The sequence below is a fragment of the Mercurialis annua genome, linkage group LG6, assembly GCF_937616625.2.
Source record: "Mercurialis annua linkage group LG6, ddMerAnnu1.2, whole genome shotgun sequence".
Taxonomy (NCBI): Eukaryota; Viridiplantae; Streptophyta; class Magnoliopsida; order Malpighiales; family Euphorbiaceae; genus Mercurialis; species Mercurialis annua.
In genome coordinates, this window is record NC_065575.1 from 44,752,684 (window position 1) to 44,768,070 (window position 15,387).

At 36.7% G+C, this 15,387-nt stretch overlaps 2 protein-coding genes across 4 annotated transcripts; both read right to left on the reverse strand.

Moving 5' to 3' along the window:
• Nucleotides 1-2,915: 2,915 nt before the first annotated feature.
• Nucleotides 2,916-8,387, reverse strand: LOC126654095 (U-box domain-containing protein 33-like). Of its 2 annotated transcripts, none has more exons than XM_050348151.2 (9): nucleotides 7,917-8,387; nucleotides 7,694-7,815; nucleotides 7,338-7,459; nucleotides 6,814-6,918; nucleotides 6,472-6,619; nucleotides 6,224-6,364; nucleotides 5,288-5,809; nucleotides 3,448-4,203; nucleotides 2,916-3,239 (listed from the first exon to the last, which is right to left on the reverse strand). In XM_050348151.2, the coding sequence occupies exons 1-9, from the start codon at nucleotides 8,107-8,109 to the stop codon at nucleotides 3,057-3,059; spliced, it is 2,292 nt and encodes a 763-aa protein (XP_050204108.1). In that variant the 5' UTR covers nucleotides 8,110-8,387; the 3' UTR covers nucleotides 2,916-3,056. The 2 variants fall into 2 exon arrangements, with proteins under 2 accessions (XP_050204108.1, XP_050204109.1); XM_050348152.2 differs by having other exon boundaries at nucleotides 6,224-6,361; nucleotides 7,917-8,386.
• A 1,201-nt stretch (nucleotides 8,388-9,588) lies between these two features.
• On the reverse strand, nucleotides 9,589-15,041 carry LOC126654094 (U-box domain-containing protein 33-like). Of its 2 annotated transcripts, XM_050348150.2 has the most exons (10): nucleotides 14,424-15,041; nucleotides 14,111-14,232; nucleotides 13,837-13,958; nucleotides 13,647-13,751; nucleotides 13,262-13,439; nucleotides 13,090-13,212; nucleotides 12,674-12,811; nucleotides 11,817-12,344; nucleotides 10,493-11,257; nucleotides 9,589-9,980 (listed from the first exon to the last, which is right to left on the reverse strand). In XM_050348150.2, the coding sequence occupies exons 1-10, from the start codon at nucleotides 14,713-14,715 to the stop codon at nucleotides 9,798-9,800; spliced, it is 2,556 nt and encodes an 851-aa protein (XP_050204107.1). In that variant the 5' UTR covers nucleotides 14,716-15,041; the 3' UTR covers nucleotides 9,589-9,797. The 2 variants fall into 2 exon arrangements, with proteins under 2 accessions (XP_050204107.1, XP_050204106.1); XM_050348149.2 differs by having other exon boundaries at nucleotides 12,962-13,439; nucleotides 14,424-15,038.
• Between the last annotated feature and the right edge of the window lie 346 nt (nucleotides 15,042-15,387).

Sequence of the window (15,387 nt, forward strand, 5' to 3'; positions counted from 1 at the left end):
CTTCCGGCGTGCCTGGTGGAGACGGATAGTGCCCCGTCCCTGTGAGGTTGAGGTATTGTCGTAAAAGACGCCCGTTGTGCTCTTGGTGCCTCCAAGTTCGGTTTGCCACTCTTTGAATTTCATCAATGCGATCATTGGTCTCACGGAATTGGCGATTCATCTCAGCCCACAAACTACCTCCAGGTACATGCTCAAAGCGGCTGAAACCGGCCCCCGCATCATCTCTCAAAACAGCCCCAAAATCGGCTTGCTCCGGCGGAATAACTCCTTGCTCATCCTCTACGTCTTGCTCGGCTTCCTCCTCGGGATTCCTTCCTCCATAAATCTTCTTAACCGCATCTCTCAAATGCCATGGAAATGGTTTGAATTTGGAGTCTATGAGGTGAGAATGTTGCAAGTAGTACTTATCCATCAACTTAGACTCGGACTTCTCCATAGCTTCCAACTCCGGATCGGGAATATCTTCAAATTGCTCCACAATATGTGAAATGATAAATCCCATCCCAATCACCCTATTACTGTCCCGCGGGTAAGCCATTCCCCTAAGCATAGAGAAGATTCTATACACCATGTTCATTTGCGGTGCTTCCGGGTGCATCAAACAATGAAGAAGCCATAAATCTTCTTTGTTGACTGTGTTCGATTCCGTCCTACCACACACAGAGACACTAAACCATTTGTAGCATATGAGAATCGCCAAATCTTTGATCATGTTCGTTTTCGTTTTCCCTCTCTTGAATTCCGCTTCCCCCGTGAGTTCCCGCCATATAGCATTGGCATCAAAATCCCTAGGCAACTCCTTCAAACCCTCGTTCCTCATTTGGAAGTACGCAACAAAGACGGAGGCATTAAATGTCCTCTCAACACCCTTAACCGTGAATTTCAATACCTCCCAATCCTCATCTTCCAATTTATGCAAAGTTGTCAAAAATTCATACACCAAAGGTTTATAAGCATCATGTGAAACCGAACTCAAATGCAACAACCCCCACGTATTCAAATGTCGCTCAATATCATCCATTAAACCAAGTCTCCTCAAATGAATATCACCCAACTCTCTAGCCTCAAGAAAATCCCTAGCTCTAATCAAGGTAAACCGTTCACAATGAAGTTCATTATAGATAGGAAAAGGAGCTTTTACCCGATTTGAGATATCCACTCGTGTAGTGGAGGCAGTACCCGTTCTCCGAGTGGGTAGATTTGGAACTCTCCCGCTCCTCTTAGGTTGGGAATTTTCCGCACATTGAGCCGATACCATGTTACTTTCTTCTTCTTCCTCTTTAATGGGAGCCCTTTTAGAACAAGTTTTCTTCAATTTAGGAGTCATGGATGAGTTAGAAAGAGAAAGTAGTTTTAGGGATTTAGGTATGGATTTGAAGAAATTGGAGATAAAAAGTTATGGGTTTTGTGGGAAAGTGATGAATTGATGATGGGTAATGAGTTTTTGAAGGATTTGCACAAGATAATTGAAAGGGTTTGGTAAATTTAGAGCCAAGAATTTCAGTAATGGAGATTTTTGAATGAGAAAAGAGAGGGAAAGGGGGAAGAAGATGAAGCAAATGGAGGTGCCCGCGTTTTTTTTTAGACTTAAAAATTTTAATTTTAATTTTAATTTAAAATGAGCAGCGGTCCGATCGGACCAGGGAGTTATAAATTATGAGAAAAATAACAACTTAACTCTATTAAAAAGAATAGCTTAAGAACACTAACATGATATATAAGGGAGTTGCTTATATAGAGAAAATACCTTTTAGAGAAAAATAATGAGCAATTTGTTAATTAGTTTATCAAAAAAAAGAATGCAAAGCCGCGTAATTTGTTGTCTTGAACATTTCAATGATAGTAATACCAATATTATCAAAACCGACCCGGCCACTGAACCGGTGAGGGCAGAAGATGAAGGGTTAGAAGTTCCACCGGGAATAAACCGGAGTTAAAAATAATAATATATTAATATAATTATTAATATAATTGTATAAGAAATAAATATTTTATATAATAAAAAATATAGAATAATAAAATTTCTTGCACAAATTGCAACATATTATCAAAATAATAATTAGAATATTTTATTAAAAAATAAAGTATAAGACTTCAAGCAATTTATAAACAGAAATTAAACTCGTATTATCGAGATTACAAATTTAAAATCCAACGACTTAAACTCATATTAAAAAAATAAATTAAATAAAAAAATTATAATCAAGTTCTTTCTATTAATTATGTATGTAAAATTTAATTAAAAAAGAAGAACTAATATTGTTTGTTTAATTTTATATTAATTTTTTTTATTACAATCAGCTATAATATATTGTCATAAATAGGTGCATTGTACACATAAACCAATCTTAGTTCAATGGTTAGTTAGGCAACAAAGGTTTCTAATGGTGTGGGTTTGATTCCCACACCTCCCACTTTCATTTTTTAATAAAAGTGGTATACTGGCTATCTGACCGAACCGGCCTGGATTAACCGTTAAATTTTACCGGTTAACCGACCGGTTTGATCAGAAAAAAGAGGGTCTCTGATAACCGGGTTATTGGTCCATTCCGAACCGGTGCTGTGACCGGTTTTTGGTTTTTCTGGTCAAATTGGCCGGTCCGGTTCGGTTCTGACTACACTGAGTAATACAAGCCATTTAATAGTATTCAGTTGCTAATTAATAACTCAGATAGGAGTTTAGTATTCAATTCTTAACGTTCCCATCAAATGAATTTTAATGTAATTTGTTTGTTAAATTATGACAAACTTCACCAGCGGCAACATTGTTTAAAAAGTTGGTATGAAAGTAGCAGCAATTGCAAGTTTAATTCTTGGCATGAAGATCTCAATTGCTGCCACTCCATACTTGAAGTATTCAAGTTCTAAAAGTTTGCATATTTTTAAACAAAAAATCTGAAGCATGAGGTGTCTGCTGGAGGACAAATGAGAAAAGCTGAATAGATAAACTAAACATTTACACTATCTGAAATTGAGAAGACACAAAAACTACATTTCCTTGGATTGCACTGAACATGACTGCCAAAGTATAGCATTATCAATCTTAAAGAAGGGCGTTAGTTTTGTTCCTGCCACTCCTGAATTGCAGAACGAAGAGTACGGTTGGGAATAAGATTCAAGTGTGGAAGCACAAGGTTTGTCATCGGCGAAGTATTGTGACCACTCTCTAACCACCCTGTCAAAGCCCCTGCTTCATAAGTGAACCCGTCTGCCGCCACTTGAGGATCTTGCATCACTTCCTGTAAACAATGTATTGAAACAAAATGTAACCAGACATAACTTGGTTTGAGCTGCATATATTATGATTAAAGACAAATGCCTGGAACACCAAGTAAGAAGACGTGTTTCTTTTATTCTCGGAATTTCCCTAAAGTAATCTAGCTCGCGCATCCAAGTGATTCGCGAGTCTAATTTACGTATTTGTGGATAATAATACAACAGATTTACCTGTAAAATGGGACAAACGAAATATGATGGAGGCTGTTCACTATCTTGAGAACCATACTGGACAGATGTCGAGCAAGAATCTCGCATTGGTTCAAGCACCCTCCACACCTCCGACACAAGGTCAGGTCGGTTGCTGGGGTTCATATCACAGCAATTTAAACCCAAACGAGCCAATTGCTTGGCTTGTACATTTGGCCAATCCCCAGCTAAAGGGTCCAAATACAAACTCACATTTCCCTCATCTATCTTATATCTGATATCGTTTGCTACATCGAAGGCAGATTTTCCTGTCAATAACTGTAACAATATAATTCCGAATGAGTAAATATCTGACGCAGGAGACAGTTCTCCTGTTGAAAGGAAATGAGGATCCAAGTGGTAGAAAGTTCCTTCTGGGTCCATTTCATGAGAAAGTGTCATGTCTCTTGCATTTTCAAGAAGAGAGTTTGCTCGGCAGATTCCGAAGTCGCTGAGTTTGCATACAAAGTTAGCGTCCAGGAGAACATTGTCCGCCTTAAGATCACCGTGTACAATGCTGTGAGGGCTACTTGAATGAAGGAATATAAGGACAAAGCATAACTCAGTTGCTATGAGTGTTCGAGCTTGCCAAGGCAAGGGGGAAGTGTTATGGTTGCAATCGAGTCGATCTTCAAGGCTTTTATTCGGTAAATATTCATAAATAAGAGCACTTGCCTCAGAGCACACGCCAAAAAGAATAACCACATTAGGATGCCTCAACTTGCTTAATAATTCGACCTGCAACAAAACAATATTGACCATGTTATTCACCATAGATTGAACATAATTTAGCAACATGCTCAGTCCTACCAAAAATACCATGGTCAAGCATTCATTACATTTTTCGCATGATGCGCTAGATTTGTACATACTTTTCCTATTATATTATGAAACCATACAGAATTCCTTGAGAATAGTGCCTCTATATTGATTTTACCACTGCATAAATGCTGCTAATGCAGACTTAATAGGACAAGTATGGACAACCTAGGATTTTGACCATATGTTATTTGACAGAAAAAACAACATTTATATCAGATAATAGTGAATTATTAACTATGAAGCACCGATACGGGTACGGGTATGGGTACGGACACGGGTACGGGTACGGGGAACATCATTTTAGAAAAAAATAGGACACGGGTACGACGGGGACACGGCAATTTTTTTATTTGTTAAAATTATATATTTACTCGTATATAAGGTTTCAAGATGAAAAAACAATAAATATTATGTCATAAGATGCGTAAGTAATACGTAAATTAGTTGAACTAACAATTCCAACATAAAGAAGTGGGTTAGGGTTCTTTTTTTTAAGAGAGGGACTGCTGTAATTTTTTTAAAATAGGGATGCTGTATTTTTTTTAAAATAGGGGCTACTGTATTTTTTTAAAAAAAATAGGGCTGCTGTTTTGTTTGTTTGTTTTTTTCTTCTAAAATAGCCTACTGCTTTTTTTTAAATAGAGGGCTGCTGTATTTTTTTAAATTAAAAATAGATTTTAGTTTATGTTATTATCTAATTGTATTTGGATTTGAACCTATTTATTTAATTTTTTTTATAAAAGAAAATTCATACAAAAAAGTCTAAAATTAACTAAAATGCCACTAGAAGTGTCCCCGGCGTGTCCCCGTTTGACCAGTCAAAGGTACGGGGACACACCACGTGGCGTATCGGGTACGTATCCCCGCCGTGTCCCCCGCGTGTCCCCGTGTCGACCCCCTAAATACGGCACTCCGACGGAGTGTCGGTGCTTCATAGATTATTAATTTCAGATCTTCCATTCTGTAGTGAAAAGTAAAGTAAACTCGAGTCAACTCTTACCTCCTGTTGAAACTCTATAGGCCCTTGGATGCTATCTGGATTCAGCACCTTTATAACTACTGGACTGTGACGAAGAGTACCTTTAAAAATGCTTCCATGCCCACTTTCTCCAATCCTTAATAATGGGTCAAAGTTGCAAGTTGCCTCCTGAATTTCTAACAAAGAGAAATCAGAGAGAGACTGATTCATTTGCGAACACGAGGCAGTGTTTGTTTGTTTTCTTGAAAGCTCCTCTACTAATTTGATAACATTGTCTCGCTCCACCAGCAATTCATCTCTTTCTTTCTTATATTCTTTGCACTGTTCCATGGCAAAGAATATCTCGTCGTTCGACTCTTTTAACTTCTGATCGAAGCCCGAGACTTGAATCTGCTGAAATAATCTCCGATCCTTAGTAACCAAGTGCTCCTCATCCAGCTGCCTTTTTGTCCTCTGATGGTTTTCTTTCTCCATTGCTAGAGCTTCCTCAGTTTCTTTCCTGTGCCTCAACTCCTTTGCATACATAGTTTCTAATGTCTTAGCCTGTGAATGAATGTTTGTGAAGATCATTAGCAATTTGGACAAGAGTCCATTAAGATATTGAAACCTTCGTATTGAGTTCATAAGGATTATAATAGTTTCCAATAAATGGCCACCTTCAGGATGAACACCATGAAACCTTTAAGGACCTGTGTTAGCATGAATGTTTCTCATTTAACTTCTAAAATATTGTAGAGATATAAATGTCTTTAAGCAATAAGGATAGCAAATTTGATTTTATCCACTTCCATCCATAATTAACTAATGAGTTCGATGAAATATTATTTGACATTAGATGAGGTGAGCAACACATGTTTTTCCGTTAAGTTTTATGCTACAAGTTCTAATCATAGAAGAAGTCAATTCGTAATCCAAGAAAAAAACTAGAGTCTTCATTCATAGATTGGGGAACCTTACCCTACAAACAGCTTTAACGGCAGTCTTTTCAGCTTTGCCACGCCTAAGCGACTCTTCAAATGCTTCTAGTTTAAATTTTTCAGCCTCCAACATTGCTCTTTCCAGTTGACCATAAAGTTGATCTAAACTACTTCCTTCCTGCTAGACAAACCATTTCAGACCTTATTGATCTTTTGATCCCAGAAATGGACTGATGTAGAACATGTAGCATATAGAAGTTTAATGTCTGTGTAACAGTTTTGTAGTACCAATGTGTCAAGACTATGACTATCGTCCTCTGATTGTGGCACTTCAACTAATTCTAACTCATGTCCACCTCCTTCATTTCTATGATGCGAAATAGATGCCGAGTCTGCAAACCCACTGGTAGTTGTAGAGGATGTTGAATCAGCTTCCCTGTGAATGTGAATATGGAAATCGCGTTAGTGACTAATCAAATTATCAATTCTTGACTCACCTCACCCCATGACAAGGGAGCATAAGAAGCTATAACTCACAGTTGCAAACATACTAAATCAATGTCTCTCAAACATTTTTTAAATTAAAAAGCTAAAGAATGCATTTTCACAATTGTGTTTTGTCAAGCATACCAACTGTGTATGAGATACCCCTTGCAGGTATACCAAACTTGACAGGAAGTAGGAACACGTCGCTGGACATATTTGGCCTTACTAGACCTGAGATCCATCATCTCCCTGCAATTGCAACAGTTACATCAAATTCGGAGGAAAAAGAAAAAAGTTTTTAGAGGAGGAAAAAGGAAAATGCAAATGCAATTCCGTAAAAGAAATTGGTGATCAAAACACCAAAACAAGTAGGGTAGTTCCTTTATGTAGGCCAATTTCTCAAATGCCAGTTCTACTTGGGTGATTACATTGCTACTATGAAACTTTACAGCATGCCATTGGTTCCATTATTTGATATTTCGACTTACAAAATGCACGCCATAACCAAACATCATTGATAGACATAAATGCATTTTGGCTAGCGACACTACTACATCGTCTGACTCTGCTGTCCTTGGGTTGCATATAATCATGTTTATGGAATAAAAATCTAATCAATCAGCAACATAAATGATGAAATTCAATTGCAATTAAGCCGGAGTTAGTACTCTGAATAATATTTATTTGCTGCTGCTCCTATAACAAGCTTCTTTATGTCATGCTGGTAAACAAGCTCCATAATCCCCCTCCCAATATCATCCATCTCAACACAGAGCTTTTCTGCATGGACCTGCAAAACAAATCAACACATCTCGTTGACAGTACAATACAGTAACATATAATAGACATTTCAAGAATGAGCTACTTCATAAAGAATACAAAATGCAGTTCTATGCATCTCAACAATTCAGACTAATTAACCAACGAGTTAATGGTACAAGCGCTAGACAGCAAAATACTAAAGTTGTGGGTTAATTTCCTCCCACGAACGCTCCCCGTCCCAGTTATCAAAGCAGTAACTTACTTCTACTTGGTGACATAACAGAAGGTAATCATCCAAGATCTTGTGCATAATCTTCCTCTCGAGTTCTCGAAAATCCCTCAGCTCATTTTGGCTCAGTCTACTAGCCAGAAAATTCCCACCAACTGCAAACACAAAATTCAAAAATCAACCCACACAAAAAAAAAATAAACATTTCAACTATAATACTAACACTACTACATAATAAGCAGTGAAAAAAGGTTACCCAGAGGAATAGTTTGAGCAGGCTGATGAACATGAAGAATACAAAACTTTTTAGCAGGAAAATTCTCTAATGCCCATAACAAATTCAGCTTACTCTCTTCAAAATCTTTACCAACTGCAACACAAACAGTATCATCACCATAATTATCACCTCTTCTTGATGAAGAAGACTCAGCCCGCCATGATGCTGCCATCAAGATTATTATCAAGAACTAAAGAAACCCAACCGGTCAAATTGCAAGAAACAAACCAAGATCGAACCTTTTTAAATAAAACCAGTAACTTATTTGCTAAGTTGTTGCTTTTAAACAGTTTGTTCAGCAAGTCTACTCAAGTCAAAAGAATAAGGGCTGATCACGAAGATGAAGACAGAAAAGGACGAAATAAAAGTCTGTTAATGTGTAAAAGGGTGGCCCATCGCTGCTCTTTGATTGGTGTTGGGACATCTGAGGAGTCACGAGTTAGGATTTGAACTGTACTTGACTCATTAGTTTCAGTTGTTAGATGATTCGTTTTCTTCGGATCAATAATCGAATTATCTTGGAAATTAAATTTGTATTGAAACGGCTGCGTACAGAATAAATCCGTACGGTTACTTTCTTACACTTTATTTCCATTATTGGAGGAGAATTGTCGTGGTAACTTTTCTTTTTTTAATCTTCCATTAATTTAGACTGGCCTATTTGTTTAAACCGGCTTTTGATGTTTAATTTAATTTTTGTTTTATATGTAAAATAATAGTAGTTGAGATAAAATATTTAAATTAAACTTTACATGATATGGTCATGATTAATAAAAGGCCAAATCTCCATTTTATCAACTTTACATGGTATGATCATGATTAATAAAAGGCAAAATCCATCTTAAGATTTGGTACTATACAATTTTTTTTATTTTGTTCGAACAAAATATATTTTTTATTTATCCGGTCATTATATTATAAATCAATTGGAATTCATCATGCCTATGTAGTTTTTTTTTTTTTGAATTATCCAGTTTTTATTTTAGCAAAATTGAAAAAAAATACAATCACGTGTTGTTAATTAACATTCATGATTACACTTTTTTTATAATTTCATAATTTACACATTAGTCACAAAAAATAAATTATACATCATCAAAGATCAAGTTAAAGCATAATATCTCAATTGAATTATTCTTTAACTTGCTCTTTAAAAATATTTAAATCATTTTTATGATATTAATTTATATATTATAGACGTTAACTAATGAGACGTGATTATGAATGTATTTATTTTTTTCACCATCTTTCTGTTATGATAATGACTTGTTAATTAAAATAAAATAAAACTATAGAGAACTAATGAATCTCAATTGTTTTTGTCGGGCTGGATAGACTAAGAAACGTATTAGAAGGGGTTTTGCCTTAAATGAAATGCATACGTGATAGAAAATATTCCATGGGTACCAGGCACAGCACAGAACAGGACAACTCCCTTGTCAATTGTCATGATGGAAATGATAAATTAGTTTCAAAAATCATACAAAATAAAGAAAAATGACGGAATTTTGGTACGACATCTTGATTTGACCAGATTCTTTTTCTGTTGTTATCATCTTCCTTGAGGGACAGTGTTAAACAAATACAATTGCACGCCTGGTTAGAATTTTCTCAAGTTCATTTGAATCAATCATAGCTTGAACAGTTAAAATCTATAAACCCTGCAAAGCTTTCATTATATAAATATGAAACACCAGCTGGTCCGTAAAAATTAAGCTACATGTATGCTGTTCTATATACAGCAGCAGAACTATGGACTCAAAAGAAAAATGTAATGGCATTTCTTTAGACTATATATTACCCTATCGATATACAACTATAAACAATGTATTGAACGGAAAGAGGTATCGACACTAGTTTTTATTTTTCTTGCAGCCACTCCTGAATCGCTGATCGAAGTGCATGGTTGGGTACAAGATGGTTGTGTGTGAGCTTAACATTTGTCATAGGCGAATTCTCGTGTCCGCTGTCCAGCCATCCTCTTAAGGCTTCTGCTTCATATGTAAAACCATCTGCTGCTACATGTGGATCTTGCATTACTTCCTGCATGCCAAAAGGTGGTCAGTTTGTTCATAATATTCAAACAGATAAGCCAGTAAATTAAGGCTTGTGGCTCAGAGTGTTGTACAGTTTCTGGACTCAGGCGACTTATATCTAAACAATCAGTTAAACCGAATTAATTGGTCTATTTTGGTTATGTCCGGTTAAATATTTTGGTTAATTTAGTCATTTAGGTTTTGTATTTTGGTTACTACAGTTTCTGTTAAATTGGTCAGTTCGGTAGGTTCAGTTAAAGTTAAAGAGATAAAGTAATTTGGTAAATTTGGTTTTAGTTGTAGGTTGGTTTTTAACCGAACCATCATTGTGTCACCCCTACTTTTAAGACAATAAAACTATGGGCAAGTAAAATGTAAATGCAGAAAAAAAAATATGGACTATTAGAATGGTCTGTCAACAAAATTTTATCGTTATACATAGGAAAATGAAACCCAAATTAAGGACCGACAAGTACGCTTTTGAACAACAATGGATAAATAAAAAACATGTGAAAATACCTGGAAAATGGGGCATATAAAATATGGAGGTGGCTGGCAATGCTCTTCTGCACCAAGCCGGAAACATGATGAGCCTCCACATGAAGCTTTCATTGGTTCAAGCACCCTCCATACATCTGATACAAGATCTGGCCTGCTTTTTCGGTTCATCTCACAGCATCTAAGCGCCAAGCGAGCTAATTGTTCTGCCTGCACAAAGGGCCAGTCCCCGGCCAAAGGATCCAAGAGGTTTGTTAAATTTCCTTTATCTAATGCATATTGGACCTCCTTTGTTATACCCAAGGCTGGTCTTCCGGTCAACAACCTTAACAATATAATACCAAATGAGTAAACATCTGACTTTGGAGTAAGCTCTCCAGAAGCAAGAAACTCGGGATCCATGTATGCGAAAGTGCCTTTAGGGTCAGTTATGCAACATAATGTCGTGTTGTTGGATGAGCCTTCATTTTGAGAAAGTAGACGGCAGATTCCAAAATCGCTTAGTTTACTCACAAATTTTGAATCAAGGAGGACATTAGCAGGTTTCAAATCACCATGCACGATGCTGTGTGGTTTACTAGAGTGCAGGAAGATAAGAACAGAACATAGCTCGGTGGCGATGCGTATGCGAGTTTGCCAAGATAAAGGAGGAGAATTATCCCTGCAGCTCAGTCGATCTTCAAGGCTACCATTGGGCAGATATTCGTATATAAGAGTCCAAGCTTCCGGACAGGCTCCAATGAGAGTGACAAGATTTGGATGTCTCATCTTGCTCAAAACATCAACCTGATGTACAGCCAGCATAAATGATGGGGTGTTCACACATCAGACTTAATTCAAATTCATTAAAAACTGCAGATGCAGATATTTACTAAGTTAACATACCATCAGTAAAAGGATGGAGGTGCTAAAGAATTACTATTTTAATAATCTTCAAATACTTACCCCAGAAATTAACATTCTATGGAATTTAGACATTTATAAACATGCAATTCATATAGCTGTGCCACTATTTAACCTTAAAAAAATGAATATTGCAACTTGCAAAATGAGCCAGAGAAACAACAGTCAGTTGCATTAATGTCCTTTTAGCCAAAATGTTTAGCAACTGCTGAACAGCAGATGAGCAAGAAGAGGATAAATTTTTATTTGACCTTCTAGATGAAACTTAAAAAAAGATTCAAAAAATTGAAGCAGCTTCGAATCAGGCAGCTAAATGGGCTTTATCGCCAAAGATATGAAGGTTTGTGAAAATAATGCTATTGGTTAGATTTTCAATTCAAAATCAAACAGAAAAATATGCTATATCAGGAAACTTCAAACTTTAACAATTCAAGAACTTCACCTCTTGTTGAAATTCTGCAGGGCCTTGCAAGCTATTAGAGTGCAGGGCCTTTATAGCCACTTGGGTGTGACGCAATAGACCTTTATAAATGCTACCATACCCTCCTTCCCCAATCTTGAGAGACTGGTTAAAGTTGCTAGTTGCTTCTTCTATCTCTGAGAATGAGAACTCAGAAAAGAACCGAGGCATTTGAGAACTTGAGGCCTCAGCTCGGCTTTTCCGCAGCTCCTCTGCTTCTTTCAGTGCATTGTCACGCTCCATCTGCAATTCATCTCGTTCTTTCTTGTAATTTTGCAACAGTTGGACGGCAGAAATAATTTTTTGCTCCAACTCTTTTGCCATCTGATCAGCATCTGCAATTTGGCTCTCCAGCCGGTTTTTCTGCTCCATAGCAGTATGATGTTCTTCCATGATTTTATCTCGCTCCTTCTGCTTCTTTTCAAGTTCTTCCTTTTCCTTGGCCAAAGCTTCCTCGATTTCTTTCCTCTGTCTCGACTCATCAGCATATAGAGTTTCAGATGCTTTGGCCTGAAAATTGACAACAATGAGTGTGCAATGCATATTTACTCATTTACTTTGTGAGGTCCCAAAAAGGACGCATTTAAATGTAGATCATTCTACCAGCCAAATGTTTTATCATATAGTAACCAACCTACTTCATTTTTTGAACTTTTATGAACTGTTCTCTCTACTTTTATTTCATATTCCATGCTCTGAAAACAATCACCTTCCCTCGAGGCTCAAACAATAACTGAAAAGAGAACAGGTTGGGGAGGAGAGAAGACGGGTGTGATCAAGAGATGGAGAAAAAGCTTGATGAGGAAAAGAAAAGAAAGACAGTTTACTAGTGAAAATACCCTGCGTATGGCATCAATGGCGTCTCTTTCGGCTTTTGCACGCCTGAATGCCGCGTCGAATGCCTCTCGCCTTGAACTATCAGCCTCTACCATTGCCTGTTCAAGTTGATCATAAAGTGGATCCTCTATGCTTCCGACCTGCCAGAATCCATCAAGAATTTAACGCTCCAAAAAAAAAGCTATAATAATAACATGCTAATATATATGCCAACTGCCCAACTATGAACCTAGAATACCAGAGCATGCCCAATTTAAAGAAAATAAGTACGTCAAACTATTAATTTATACCAATACACTGGGGGGCGAAGATCGGCTAAGATCCTCTTTAGGCTGATGCAGTACACTCAACTCTGCACCATTCCTTCTTCCTACATTCTTAACAGCCATACCAAGAACGGCTGTTCCATTGGAAGAACATGTTGAAAGAACTGAACCCTGAGAAGTACTCCTTGACAATGTATCCAATTCGTCAGATGATACAGATAAAGCACCTTCTGCATCTGGCCTGCTCTGTGATGTTGATGGCCTTCCAACATTATCTGAAGAAAGAAAAGTTGAAACTTTTCCTCCCTGTCGGCCAAAAGTCACAGAATGTGCCCTGCGGAATAAATCTTGAACTGGATTTGTGAGCCTTGGTTGATTGCTCTGCCCAAGGGTAATAGACTGTGATCTCAAATGATTTGATTGTCCAGTTTCAACGTTTGGGCTTGCTGGCTGTGAAAATGGTCTGAACTCTTCTGTATCACTTTCAACCAAAGTAGCTTCCCTGTTTGAACATAGACTTCCATTATGGCCGTGATCATCTAAGATAATATACACCTTAATAAAATAACTCAGTTTGCATATTTTTCCTAAGCAGTAACAAGTGTAAAGTTTCTCCAACGAGCAATTACCACACATCATTCACATGTAGAAATTCAAAATAACAAAAAAAGGAAAAAAATAGCAGTTGTAATTAACATGCCAAGCATACTTTGTGTATATAAGGTACTGCTTGCATATAAACCAGATATGGCAAGAAGCAGGTGCTTGCAGGCGCACACAAGTCGACTTCTTAGACTTGATTTCCGTCATATTCCTACAATATTTGAGCAGCCATAATGAAATTACAAGAGCTGAAAAATGGAAAGATGTATAATTTGTATACGTTCTAGTTGTTTTACTTCGAATAGCGCTTGTCTGATGCTGCTCCCATGACAAGCTTTCTGATACCATGTTGAGATATAAGTTCCAAAATCCCCTTCTCAATACTTCCCATTTCAGTACACAGTTTCTCAGACCGCACCTGTGAACAACGAGTACATAAACTCAAATTTTTCTAACCCAATTCATAGATATCCATATCTTTTTCTTGATTAGAATGTGTGGTTCACAATTCCCAATTCAAGAACAAATTTACACAATATAAACACAAGAACAAGCAAAAGAAATTAATACCCCCATTTGCCGGCAAAGGACAAGGTAATCTTCTAGCATTTCATGCATTTCTTTCCTTTCAATCTCCCTATAAGCCCTAACTTCCTCTTCTTTAAGTGAGCTAGCATGAAATTTTGTACCCACTGCATAACAAAATTAACAAAAACAATTGAATTAAAACAACCAGTTATTCAATCACAAAATTCTGTTATGATGGAGATACTTAGACAAAATCTATAATCAAATAAAAAAAATTCAACCAATGAAATGAACTACAGCTCAAATGATATAAGCGCTGCTTCAATTCCTCCCAAAAGAAAATGAACAGACTTACTCAAGGCCAAGGGGATCATCTGAGCAGGTTGATGAACATGAAGTATACAAATACTTTTCCCTCCAGAATTATGCAATGCCCAAATAACCAGCGACTTATTTTTTTTAAAATCTTTGCCTACAGCAACGTAAATCTTCTCTTCAATTACACGTGAAACACTGCCACTTCCTTCTATTCTCTCGCTACTTGCCGCCGCCGCCATATTTCCACCGGAACTAGTTGTAGCTCCTCCTCCGCCGTCTCTATATTGTGGACAATTCACCGGACTCACCGCATGACTCACTACTGCCATGACTGCAGACTATCTAAAACACCTCAAGAATTCAGTGTATTTCTAAATTATAAGATCAAAGATTAAAATCCCCAATTTAGAGAGAGGGAAGTTTTTTATATTTGAAAAAAAAGAAATGAAACTTCATTCTATGTAGCTGTGATTAGGCTTGAAAAGAGATTGCTTGTCTTTGAGCTAGTTGTTAAACTCTAAAAACAAAATTCAGACTCTAAAAATTTTACTTTAAAAATTTGTATGGCGGGCTCCATTCTGGTTTTTATGCCCTAATTTTTTAATTTGCCATTGCAATTTACATAAATATTTAATTATCTTTCTAAGTAGAGTAGCATAGGTGAGTTAATCAAGCTTTGCTTTCTTCAAGAGGAAGGTTCTGTTAAAAGATCCCACAGCAATGTAGCTATAGTGAGGGCGGATCTACGAATTTATCATAGGCTCGTTCATTCTTTTTGGTAGCAAAGTACTGTTGATTTGCATGAACTATTATGATTTATTAATTGGGTGTGGATTTGAAATCCACCGTCAAATAATTACATTCTACTTTTAGTCAAAAATGATTTTATTCTATTTTTGAGACAAAGAAAGATGAATTTTTTCGGATTATCTCTTTTTGAAATTTATTCTTTTCGATATTTTGGTGTTGTTTTTTATAGTATTTTTTCTATGGTGTTTTTA

Bases quoted from the DNA above. Each gene is read 5' to 3' on its own strand.
- LOC126654095 (XM_050348151.2), bottom strand. From the start codon at position 8,109: ATGGCAGCATCATGGCGGGCTGAGTCTTCTTCATCAAGAAGAGGTGAT. The intron at 7,816-7,916 runs GTAACCTTTTTT...TTGTGTTTGCAG, and splicing joins TGCTCAAACTATTCCTCTGG to TTGGTGGGAATTTTCTGGCT. The intron at 6,365-6,471 runs GTACTACAAAAC...TGGTTTGTCTAG, and splicing joins GTCATAGTCTTGACACATTG to CAGGAAGGAAGTAGTTTAGA.
- LOC126654094 (XM_050348149.2), bottom strand. From the start codon at position 14,715: ATGGCAGTAGTGAGTCATGCGGTGAGTCCGGTGAATTGTCCACAATAT. The intron at 13,440-13,646 runs GTATGCTTGGCA...ATGTTCAAACAG, and splicing joins CAGTACCTTATATACACAAA to GGAAGCTACTTTGGTTGAAA. The intron at 12,812-12,961 runs GTATAAATTAAT...GGATTCTGGCAG, and splicing joins CTTCGCCCCCCAGTGTATTG to GTCGGAAGCATAGAGGATCC.